At 36.9% G+C, this 13,192-nt stretch overlaps 1 protein-coding gene across 4 annotated transcripts in view; it reads left to right on the top strand.

Moving 5' to 3' along the window:
• LOC137634816 (coiled-coil domain-containing protein 115) overlaps positions 1 to 13,192 on the top strand; it is a 152,591-nt gene that overhangs the window by 79,148 nt on the left and 60,251 nt on the right. For 2 of the 4 annotated variants that reach the window (XM_068367371.1, XM_068367370.1), the window contains exon 2: positions 9,865 to 9,980. In XM_068367371.1, the coding sequence (XP_068223472.1) occupies positions 9,885 to 9,980 (96 nt within the window). In that variant the 5' untranslated portion in view covers positions 9,865 to 9,884. Of the gene's footprint in view, positions 1 to 8,174; positions 8,339 to 9,864; positions 9,981 to 13,192 lie in introns of those variants that run through there. The other 2 variants (XM_068367369.1, XM_068367368.1) reach the window with 2 other exon arrangements.

Here is a 13,192-nt window from a genome sequence, read left to right as displayed (position 1 = left end):
CATGTTTTATAAGAAGCTATACTTTAACATTCAAATTCAATGGTCCCCTGTGTGTGCCCCACAGCATATATTATATGCTTCTTGCTATGACAACTACTTTTTTCAATTCTGATGTGATTTCCATCACAGTCCCTCTAATTGCTAGTCTCTCGTCATCTATTTTTCAAGGAGAATAAGGACTTCCATGATAAGGCTATTGTCACCGTCTCATATTGGTAATAGTTTCTTGCATATAAATAGATGTCAAACACATTCGCTTAAATTCTGCATTTTCCCTAACTGCTTTAAGCGCCAAGTTTAAATACACTCCTCAAATAAAGGCATCCATCTCCCAAGTTCTTTTGCGTACTTATATGTATTATTTCCATAAGTAAACTTCCCTTTCCTTGTTAATCATGCTCTAACAATTTCCATGAGACTTTCTCAGCTAGGTATTCATTATATATCATTCTTTTTCTTCTATTAGCCGATTATGGTGGGGAACAGCATGATTCTCTCGTGTTCAGTGCTATAGGGTACGACCTATATTCCCAGTTTGCGCAATTGCTCTTCTCAGAATTCTATATTGCATGTTTTCCGGTACATATAAATATCTCGTTGAAGGAGGCACAAATATAGTGGTAATTCAACCATAAAGAAGCAACGTATTATATGCCGATTTTTATCAGTCTCTTACAATGTTCGCTTTGTTTTATAAATTGCTTAAAGGAAGTTTTAACCTTGAATATATTATAATTAATCATGATCTTAAGTCACATCCCCAAGGGTCTATAACGTTCTGTTTCAGAGGTCAAGATAGAAAGTGAAAACGGCTTAGGTTTTCGTTCGGTTAAAAACTTTCGTTTTCTACATTTGTCCGAAGGCAAGGTGTCTCTTAAAGGATTAGACAGTGCGTGTTGCGGAAATGTTAGAGGACGGTTTACTTTGCTATTATACAAGCATTTATAGTTATTAAGAAAAGAAGGTTAATTAGATTTTATTCAAACGAATGTCGTGAACAAGGAAGTTAAATATCTACTCGGAATGCTCGCCTCCTCCATGGTCTATCGCCCTTTCGTGTTCCGTTGGGAAGACCTTGAAACAAGATAAAAAAACGTAGTTTTTTATCTATCCCTCTGAGCTCTTCCATATACGGTTTGTAGATCCGTAACCTCATAAGAAGACCTCGTACGAAGATATTCTTAATGTACTGAACACTGAACTAATACACAAGGTTTCTTCTAGACTAATAACAACGGCTTATAATACTTGGTTAATTCATATCTTTGATTTAGTAACAGTATTTGTTTCTCTCTATACCGAGTGACTCTCATCCAGAATCTCCCACCAACTCATCCTGGTTCCCATCCTGCCAAACAACCACGCCTTATACGGCGTAAAGGATTACATGTACCGCAATGCTATTATGACTACCTCTTTTTTCTCGCTCTCTTGTTTCTACTTCCGCCTTCGTTGTGATCAAACTACAGTCTTCCTGTTCCCCTTCCCGTGGGCCAGGTCTTACTAGGGAGTTTGAAAAGCATTATGATGTTGAAAATTAAGAAACGCATTCTACTATTCTTTCCAATATTAGATCTGTGATGAAACGTTGTTCAATCTGTGCTTGCTAGCAGCCACTATATACAGTATACAGATATAATTGTAACCGCAAAATCCAAGCAATATTCGAATGAAATTCCAACTTTACGTGGAAAACGGTGTTGATAAATAAAAAAAAAACATGTTTATAAGCAATCCATAAACGGTAAATAAAGAGAAGTCTCATCAAACGTTAGACTGCCACATTTAGATAGATTTGTGCAGCGTACGATCGAGCACTACAAGGGTAGCCTACTTGAAAGGTTTGGATGGTCATATTCTTTTAGAGGGAGACAAAGAGTCAATATAGATCTATATTGACTCTGAGAAAGACAATGTATAAACTAAGAATACGATACTTTCCAAGTCATTGCAATACTTTAATACATTACAAATACCAAATTTTACACAGAATATAAAAGAAGCCTGTGCATTATGAACTCGGCATTCTGTCACGACTCACAAACCGCAGATTTCCTGGTTCAAGTTGTGGGAGTACTGCAGTACCAAATACTGTGTAGACGGATGCAGTACCTTATGTGGGACGACCAATTCGGGAAGCCCCCAGTGAGGCCTCATCACTAATAACTTCATATACGAGGAACAAATAAATAATCACTCTATGTTACAATTAAGGTAGCCTACATTCATGCACATTATTACCGTTGTGTTTTACAAGGCCCTGAGAATAGTTTACATATATTCTCGGGACTTATTGTTCGATACATTTACGTCTAACATGTCCATTAGTGGTTAAGGTGTGAGGATTGAGGACGTTGTGGTCATATAACTGTAATATATATAACAAAAGTAGTTTCTGTCTGTAACACAATAGCGTATGTAACATTTCTTATTACAGTTTAATTTGATTTGTGGAAAATGAAAAAAAAAAAAAAACCGACCCAACGATGTTACAGTATAACGCAAAAACTCTCTTTGCCTGTGGATGTAGGAGGGTTCGTGGTATTTAGATTACCGAAATAAACGCCTTCAAGGACGCCTTAAAGACTGGTTCTATGTTACATTAGCAAAAAAAGAAAGAGCTTGAGCAACGGACGCATATTCTCTGCCAAGGACGTTAAGTGTAAGGACACCCTGACCAAAAACCGTGACACCGCCTCTCAACTGAGAGAAGTTTGTCTTTAATATTATTCGTGGGTTTACGAAGAGATCTATTTAAAAGCTCCTTCGGCAGTATATATTCAAGTCTATTTTTATTGATCTAAGATAGCCTACTGAGGTTATCAATCTTTGAATGTGAAATAATTATTCATATGGGAATGAAATCATAGTATGGTAACCAGGAAGTAGTCTAGCCATAGTTGTAGCTGCGGTAGTGTATAGAACTTCTACAGTTTATATTATTTGATCAGGAAGTATATGCAAAATTTAAAACCCATTCAAATTTGTGTTGGATTATTCTCTTATACAGTATAACGATGTACTGTAATGTCATTAGGTTCTAGTCGTATTTTCTTTTTATTTAGGATTAACTGGAATTGCAAGAATACTCTTCGTTTGCAATGTGGTTTAACGTCATTTATCGACAATGTTTCTTCTATTGTGTTTATTTGCAGTCACTAACTAATGGAGCACGACGCTTTAGAATGATTCAAGGTTATGTCGTGACAGAAATAAAACTAATTGTAAGGTGTTAGATTTCTGTAAAGGATATATATATATATATATATATATATATATATATATATATATATATATATATATATATATATACATATATATATATATATATATCAGTTTTTTCATAATCACAAATACTTAGTTTTACCTATTACGATATTTTGACTTCATGATTAGCAGTAATTTCTAGAAGTAGCCTACCCATATAACCTGACAGGAATTTCTAAAAAGAATGTCATCGTTTGCTGTTAATCTTATTTAATGTTGCACTATTTATTTTATTTTATTTTTTTTTTATTTTTAAATTATGCTGTTTACACCCGAGTTGGGATGAATTATGGATTTCCTTTCAAAATTCAAATAAAATTGATTAGAATGTTCTAACTCACAAATCTAAAACTTACGTGTTAGAAAGAAAACTCTTCTTACTTTGGAACGTTTTACCAATAACCTATAAATTAAAAACACTGCCATTTCATTTTATAGGCAATTAAATTACACCTAAAGAATAGACATGGTCTGCAGACTCTTCTCGGGGAAGAATGCGGAAGTCCTCGAGATCATCTCTGTTTATTTACAAAACCATAGGCAACACTTACATAAGACTCGGGACTGACTTCTTCAAACTCTGTTATGTTTAGCACATGTGGCGTGCGTGGTTATATAGTTTGCTGAGTTTTTGTTTTACGTAGAAGCTTTATGTATGTATTTATATATCATTAGCCATTGCTTGTCCACTGCAAGACAAAGGCTTAAGATATGGCCTTCCACTTGCGTCTGTTTGTGGTCTTTCTATATCAGTGTGTACCAGCAAATTTTCTAGGGTCATTAATCTTCGTCTTCTCTTCTTTCCCCGTCTTCTTCTACAATCTCTAGGGCCCCATTCTGTTATTCTTAATGTCCATCTAATATCTGTCATTCTCATTATACTGTATGTCCTCCCAATGTCCATTTCTTTCCTTACATTTTGTTTGAATATCCTTTACTTTAGTTTGCTCTTGTATCCACGTTGCTCTCTCTCTCTCTCTCTCTCTCTCTCTCTCTCTCTCTCTCTCTCTCTCTCTCTCTCTCTCTCTCTCTCTCTCTCTGTGTGTGTTATTCCCATCATTATTATTCTTTTCATAGCATTTTGATTTGTAACTAACTTATGTATGTTCTAAGGCTTTAGTAAGGCTCTAAATTTCTTATGCATAAGTTAATACTGGTAGGACCATCTGATTAAATATTTTTCTTTTTGGAGAAAGTGGCATTTTGAATTTCATAATCTCATATTTTTACCAAAACCTCTCCATTCCATGCTTATCCTTATTTGTTGTCTCTCTGCATTTTCATTGAACATTATCTTAGTTTAACCCATATTCATTTTCAGCCCTACATTTCTACTTTATTCAAATTGTCTATCATCTTTTGACATTCTTCCCATGATTCACTGAATAGAACTACTGGTGTGACATTTGCAAATCTAATGTTGTGAAGGTATTCATCATTAGTATATAACATTTTCAAAATATAAATTCTCAAAAGCTGCTAGGCTCACTGTGAATGATTTAGGAGAGATAGGATCTTCCTATGTAACTTCTTTCTCAAATGAAATTTTCTGACTATCTTTAAGTAGTTTTAGGATTGCTATACTTCCCTTATATATGTCATCAAATGTAATTTAAGATTCATCTATTTCTTGTCTATGAAGGGTTTTCATTACTGGTGAGGTTTTGACATAATCTATAAATGCTATATATTGTGGTTTGTCATAGTCTGTTGATTTTCTTTCATCATCTTGTTGATTACATGGATATGGTCAGTTGTTGAATACCCGCTTTTAAGGCTTGACTGTTCTCTTGTTTGATTGAAGACTAGCTGCCTTTCTCTTCGGCCTTCTAAGATCTTTTTGAATATTTTAAATATACGTGAGAATTAATTTATTGGATGGCAATTTTTAAGCCTTTTGTGTCTTATATTTTTTGTGAATTTCAATGGTGATAAAGTTTTTTTCCAAGCCATAGGTATAGAACATTCTTGCAGACATTTTGCGTAAAGTTCAGCGAGTTTTACTGTATGAAATCTTCTTCATCTACTAGGTGTACTATATATATATATATATATATATATATATATATATATATATATATATATATATATATATATATATATAGTAAACAAATGCAGGTGCACATGCGGCACTCAACAGTCAAAGACAATATTTGCCCATGTATGCGTGTACTAGCCCTGTGGGTTTTGTTCTTATATTTTATTTACTATAACGTCTATAAACAAAGGTGATTTATTCTGTAATTACAATTGGATGACTGAATTTTATCAAAAATGTGTTACCATTATTGTAAATAAAAGACAGGGAAAAAAAGAAAATCGTAAATGAAAAAAATGCTTCAAACAGCGTGTAAAATTTCATATAAGCATTTCAAGACCTCAAAACAATGATGAATAAAAACAAATTAAGAAAAGTTTATAACTGATCAGAATTGTAGCGGATTATACAGTAAAATCTCCCAATGAAACACATTCAAAATACATTTTATTCATGAAAAATAAGTAATAGAGGAATATTATCATTGGAAAAATTTAATCTCTGCATCTTGGTCCTGATTGTTTAATCTTATACTCCTGAAATGTCCATTAATCGTGAAATACATACCCAGAAACATTCCATAAAACGATAATTCTAACAGACCCAATAAATTAGAATATTGTATTTTTCAAACTTAATACCATGTAAAAAAATAAAATGAGAGAAAACTCTCCTAGTGTAGTTGACCATTCATAGGAATTATCCCTTGCACGCAGAACTAAAGAATTAGTCAACTTTTTCAGCAGACTCAAGAAATCAACTCTGTATTTATGCTAAATATAAACGCTGGACTTTTTATTAATGGAATTGGTAATTATGAATTTATGTGCTACAGTGTGCACCAATTAAAGTGTCAGGTATACATATTCGTAACACTAACCAAAAGATTTCTAAAAGCTTGCGACCTGAGAAAGAGGATGAGGGCGGAATTCACGTTTTCACAAAATAAGAAGGGCCAGAACAAAAGCGACAATGAAAAAGGTAAATCATGTATAAACTAAACTACGGCATGTTCCACTTTCTCAGCCTGCATTTTATCCCTTGAGGCGAACATTCTCTGTATGTACGTTCGTCTACATAGCCATGTTCAATCATCATTAACATAAGTATGCATAACAACAGCCATGTATACTTTCTAATAACATCCCCAAATAAACCGGTTTATCACCTTTTGTATCAAAATTACTACTGGACTGATGCCATAACTCAATGTTATACGGGAACTGATCATGTACACAAGAATTTCTTGAATCATTGCAGATTTTTGTTTTCTGTTTCAGTGATCAGTTGATATGAAGATGCAGTAATATCTTCCCATCTCTGTACTAGGAGCATCCCTGTGTTATTTGTGATATGCTACACGATTTATGTTTGGCGTAAAGCTGATTTCTGACAGTTTCCTACCTCAGTGATCCTAACATGCATTCACATGCTTGGTGGATATTGAAAAATACCTCCTTATTAAATTTGGTAAGAAATTATGGCTTCTTGATTATTCAAACCTTGAGAACTAAAGCATATTGTCAATACCTTTGTTTTTCGATTTTCTTTTAGAGACGATATCGGCCCTCACGTGATGTTATTTGCATGTATCATTGATAATCTATAATCTTTAATATTTTTTTCTCCAGAGACACAATTTAAAAAGAATTATATATACCTGGTTTCTCTTTTACAAATATCTCCTAGTTCTCAAAATTTTTAGTTCTTTTCTGGGCCTCATTGAATAGATTGTTTGGGTCACCTGACAATTCACATTCATATGTGCTGCTACTTTAACTTACTCAATGTGATGCATAGCTTTATATTTAGGCATTCAATTTTGGTTGAATGGCCAGCCAGCAAAACTCAAAGTTCTTTACCTTCCCTTATGTGGATTTATTTTTTTTTCCACCAAGTTTGAAAGAATCAGCGGTTCTTCCCTGGCGAGGTTATATGTTTGTACGCATTATTTTAAAATTAATGTATGTTTCCATTTTAAACAGCCCAAAAAAAAAAATATTACGTTGAAATCTCTTCAATGCAATTAGTATTTGAATTTTGATGTTCTATTCAGTTGCCTATTATCTAGTATGTCTACTCCCTCTTTATTACTAGAAATACTTTAATGACATGCGTTTGTCTTTTTTTAATTATATGCATTAACTGTTATGTTAGTTATTAATTATTATGCCAATAACTCTTTAACTTTTTAACTTGGGAGGGACGTGGAACTTTCAAGTTAAGTGTTGTCTCAATGTCTCTACAATTGGTTATGCAGTTCTATTTTGATAATTCTCATTGAAAATTACATTAAACATTAGCTATGAAGCAAGAAATAAAACAAAATACTCTGTTGCATACCATAGTACACAATTCACATATTTGTAAAATCTATAAGAGATAGTATACACTACATTCCTTGTGACATTATTATGCACCTATTTGATTGGTGATTTGGAACGCCTTAAATAAGGGCAAGAACTCTGTCAAATGTTTATAGTATTTAGTGTTTTTAGATTTTGAGAAAAGAATAATTAGTAATTTGTATTTTCAACGAGGGTACAGTCCAAATGCAACTTCATGACAATGCAAGAATAAATGCAAACAAAATTCCACAAACAAACCATAGCGTGTATCGTACGTCAAACAGCATCATAGTCACGCGACTCTCCTGGGCTCTTCTCGCTGCAGCAAACAAGCGCCGTCGAAATAAATTAATGATATTAAAACTTAATGTCATCATCAATGGGTATAAATGTAATCTTTTAATAAATCCATGTATATTTAAACACATGCTTCAGTAATTTCTTGCCTTACCATTTTATGACAAAGGTACCGATGACCTACCTTTCCAAGGTGCTGTACGATAACTCCCTGGAAAATTGGGATCAGCTGTTTTGGCAAAACATTTCATTCCTCTTCTTCAAACATCGTCATAAATACGGAACAACGGCGACCGGGACGTCATTTCGGAGGGAGTGTTCCTGCTACCTATGTAGTGACCGTTCTTGTGTTAGTTGAGTGTGTGCATTCTCAAGGATTACACGAATCGTGAGCAATGATAATATTCCATTCTGCTTTTGTATTTAGTTCAGAAGGTCAGAATTTGTGCCATAAGCCGAGATGCCTGCAGCACGTAGCCTGTATTATGGGGCTTAGGGGCGTCTCGTGCTTGAAAGAAATGCTAAAGGGTCCAAGTGATTGGACGCAGGACTTATATTAGGCATAAGACAAAATTGATTTGATTTTGTAGATACACAGTATGTTCTAATTAGAGTATACTTTATATTTTTATTTAGAGTAAATTTTATATTTGTTCATATTTCGATGTTTTTGAAGTGACCTGTGATTGCATTTGCGGGATGCTATATTAATATGGGGAGGAGTACTATTGATGGGCGGCTGATACTGAGCCATGCATACTAATCCTTCAATACCCTTTCTTAACTCAGCCATGTTTCTGAACCCCAGGTGTAGAAATGTATGGCGTTAAGCATATAAGGTTTGGTAATGTTCAGGAGGATTAACTAGTAGGCAAGCTAGGATGAATTACTTTGGTGTCCTCTTAGGCTATAGTTAGCTGAAGTAAGCATTTTTTTTTTTAAATTTTAATGTTAGGAAAAAAATGCGTATGAAGTGTCTCTGCACTACCACTAGAGGTAGGCAACTGTTAGGTAGCCTTACAGAAGTTATTGCATACCCGGTATCATCACAAAATTTATGTGGTTATTTAGTTTTGCTTAGAACATCAATTATGTTATTTCAGTCATGGTTGAAGTTGGCGAACATCACCTTTACCATTAACCATTGTCTTAGTGAGATCTAATATTGCCAATTATTGTGATGTAGTTTTCAGAAGAATTCAAAGGCTTTTAGTTTATGTAAAGTAGTTGTTATTATTATTTGAAAGTTGGTTGAACTATGCTTGTGTAACAGTTTAATTGAAGACCATAATCTTGAAAAAATTTAAACTCATTTTTATGTATGATGTTGTATTGTATGCTGTTTTATCTATTTTCTTGTTTTACTTATGTAGAGTGGAATAAATTAATTGTTTTCACCTAATATAACACATTTCTTTTGAGGAGAGAATAGTAATAGGTAAATCTACATATAGGTTAGCTTGTGCATTCAAACTTGGTCTAGACCAAGTAGTTTTAAAGAAAAATAAGGACGACCATTATCCAGGTCTTATTTATTAAGTTCACTGTGGTAGATTTGTTGCATTCCACAGTAGTTGCTGCCCTTTTTCAAGTGTTAGAAAAATTTATGAAATAATTTGGTATTTTATTACTTTGTACAGTATTTAGAAATTCCGTTTAAATCCATAAAACCCTATGATACCATGATTGTATTCCAATTGTATTGTAAAGTTTCAGCACGTGTGATTTTTTTTTTTTAAGCAATACGAGTTGAAGCCATTGTTATGTCTGTGAAGTTGAAACATTACTGTTTAAATAAGATTTTTTTAATATAATTAAGTAGGGTACGAATCGTCTGCAAATTATCTCATTACCAGTATTATACTGAGGAAGACTACATTAATGCTTGATTTTATTTTTTTTATATCTTAATAGGTGTAGCTGACACTGCAACCATGGCAACCAGTATACAATTATCTCCTGAATCACTTTGTGATGGACTTGATCAACTTTGTATTCAAAAGCTAGAATTGATGGATAATTTTATCAAGGTAATTTTTTTGTGTGAAGTTTTGAAATGGTGTGTGCAGCATTCAAAAGGAATCACAATAATTTTCTTGCAGTTATAATGCGTGTTTTTTTTTTTAAATACTTTTGTTCCCTTACTGGAATACAAACCTATGCTATTTATTAGGGGTATTACTTTCGATGAAGCTGAAAGAACGAGCCATTAATATTTTAGCGAGGGTTAACTACCCATCCCTGTAGTTAGCAAGGGGTGGGGGCGTAGCTTGTGACTGCTCCCACTCACACGCCTGTGATTTAGCTCACTTTACTTTTGGCACGGATGGAGACCGGTTGTTACCGCTCTTTTGGACTGCCATTGAATTTTGTCTTTTAACTGGAAACATTCTTAATGTTTACAAATATATATATATATATATATATATATATATATATATATACATATATATATATATATATATATATACACATATATATAGATAGATTTATGTTGTAAGTTTCCTCGAGAGTGTTTGTGCGGTGTGTGATAATGTAATACAGTGCTGCACAATCTTAAGACACTTGCGCAAGGCCGGAAAAATTTCCCAACCTTGTCCATCGGTCATCCCGTCGGCGGATAGCCTTTCGTTGACTCGGCCGCCGCCGCAGGGGAATTATCATCGTTTGGACCCTCCTCGTTCTACTGTTGCCTTCGCCTTTCCCTCTACATGGATTTACTGAGGGGAGGGAGTGTTGCCTTTTCAGAACTTGACTTCGGTCTCTCTTCTCAAGGCCGTTCACCTTTCATGGGCGTCCAACAGTATATTAACGGGGGCAGCACCTTTCCTGATTAGGTTGCACTTCCGATTGTTTTTATTCACTATTTAAGTGAAATTATAATTGTTTGTAATTTAACTTTTCAGCTTCTTCACTGCAGGAGCACTGATTTAAATAATTGGAATCCTTTTTTTTCTTTTTTATTACAGTTACTCTCCGCTCTCCTTCTTCCGTCTATGTCGGCCGGGGAAGGGAGTGCGCAGTTCTTATTTTATCTTTGTTCCCTCGATGGTCACCTTTCCCGTCCGCGGACTAGGTGTTCCTCCCAAGAGAATTTTTGTTACATAATTTATTTTATTTTTCCTCAGCGAAGCAGTTATTCTTCGTTTGACTAAGAAAGCCGACGAAGTAGAGCCGTTCCGTTAATTCCTGGGGAATTTGTTGTCACTGTGCTCGCCCGTGGCATCTCCTGATCAGCCCTCCATCTTTGAGGAACTAGCTCCGCTTATGCTTTCTCAGGCAGCGCTCTACGCAGATCATCTTAGAGCGGTGCAAGGAGGTTCGCCTCCAGGGGTTGGACTACTTTCCCTTCTGGGGGAGAGTTTTCCTCCCCAGGGGTTGGGTTGTTTCCTGGCTTCTTCCTCATCACTTCACATCGACTCCGACTGCTGTTGCTGTCTTCGCCTAGACTATGTTCCCCCCTTGCTGAGTCTCTCTTCCTTCGGGGCCGGAGCATAGTCCTTGGCAAGTCCCTCCTGCGAAGTGATCACCTCTCTCGTTCACAAGAGGGGCCACTCATAGAGACTCCTCATCGGAGGATTGCTGCTGCTGAAGGTCAGCTTGCTGATCCATTGGTCCCCAGAGGGCGTCATCCCTTCTCCTTAGAAGTACGCCTTCACCTCCGGTAAAGAGACGCCTCTTTGGCTCTTCTGCAATGCAGCCTTCCCCTGCAGAGAGGAAATGAGATAGACCAACCATTTGAGAAGCCTTTGTCAAGTCTACCTCCAGCGCCTTTCAAAGCCTGGGTTATCCTTACGAAGCGTTTGCCTACGCAACGCCTCTATCAGCTCTGCCGCACTTAAAAACTTTCCCTTCCAATGTGTTGCCCCACTCAGGGGCTCCCAACCCCCCCATCTTCAAGTGTGCAGAGTGCCCTTTCAGCACAAGAGCTCCAGAGGCCGCCTACTTCTCCCTTGCCCTCAGTTGTGCGCGAAAAAGACATTTTGCTCGCGATTTGTGCGCCATTGAGCTCGAATCTCTTGATTCCGTGTGATCCACGTGTTGTCGTGAGTAAAGCGCCCCGAGCAAGTCCAACGGCTGAACAGGCGAGCGTGTCGTGGACTGAAGCCACGGTTTTGCAAACTAGTGAGGATCCAACTCCTCAAATGACATTCTCCGCTACTGACAGCTCTAGTGGCAGGCCAGTCCATTTTCCAGGGTGCTTTAAAGAACCTCCCAACAAGTGTGCTAACATTCCTATCTCTCCTGATCGTCCAGTGCACATCACCAAAGAGCTTCTTATGATGCCTTAAAGACTTCCTCCACTAGGAGTCGGCCCCTTGGAACAACATCTTAAGAGGCAGTCTCTTCCTCCCGGACTCTCTAAGGAAGCTCCTGACTTGTTTCGGGCTGGAGGGCTTCCTTCTTGGTTTGACACCTTGGTGTCCTCTTTGCAAAAGTCGCTGTTGTCCGTTCCACGTGCCCAACCTCCTCCTCGTCTACAAGCGACTCCCTGTATACCTCTGGACAAGCCATCCTCGTCCTCGGTGGACGCTCCTTCTGACCCGAGGAGAAGGTCTGCTCAGAGTTCCACCTCGACTTAACAACAAGGAGATACTGGGCTCTGCAGATGACCCACTTACCGGACCTCTCCCTTTAACACCGGTCAAGTCAGGTGACAGGATGACGACGAGGCAGAGAACGAGGATGATGTGTGTAATCCCACCACACGCAAATACCATCCATCTGCGTACTAGCAGGGACATTGGTTCTCCTCAGGAGACTACCATCCACCCTTTTGACCCCAAACCCATTAAAGTTGTTCCTCCAGATCAACGGCATGCATTTCTCTCTCACAAGGAGGAAGAGATCACAGCTCCCAAACCACAGAAGCCTAAGGAAACATAAGTTTCTGGAAACTACGGTCCTGGAGAAATACTTTCCTCCTAAGAAGGAATCTTTACGGGTCCGAAGAATTCCAAGGAGAGGGAAGCTCGGAGACAGGAACAGGCGAAGGGTTCTCCTGAGGCAAGGCCATCTCAGGTTCCAGATGACGACTTTGACTGATCCCAGGCCTTCTCAGACGAAAGTCCGAAGGTAGATAAATTCAGGGACAAGGATGAAGAATTCCTCCCTAAAGCGGCGAGTCCAAAATTCCACTGAAGACGAGTGTAAAGAATCAGAACATGCCTTCTGACAGGTCCTTGCATGCTTGAGGACCTTCAAGAAGTTGTCATATTCCTGATCTGCACCACGAGAAGGC

This window comes from Palaemon carinicauda, chromosome 45 (assembly GCF_036898095.1).
Source record: "Palaemon carinicauda isolate YSFRI2023 chromosome 45, ASM3689809v2, whole genome shotgun sequence".
NCBI lineage: Eukaryota > Metazoa > Arthropoda > Malacostraca > Decapoda > Palaemonidae > Palaemon > Palaemon carinicauda.
This window is presented reverse-complemented; position numbering and strand designations above follow the sequence as displayed.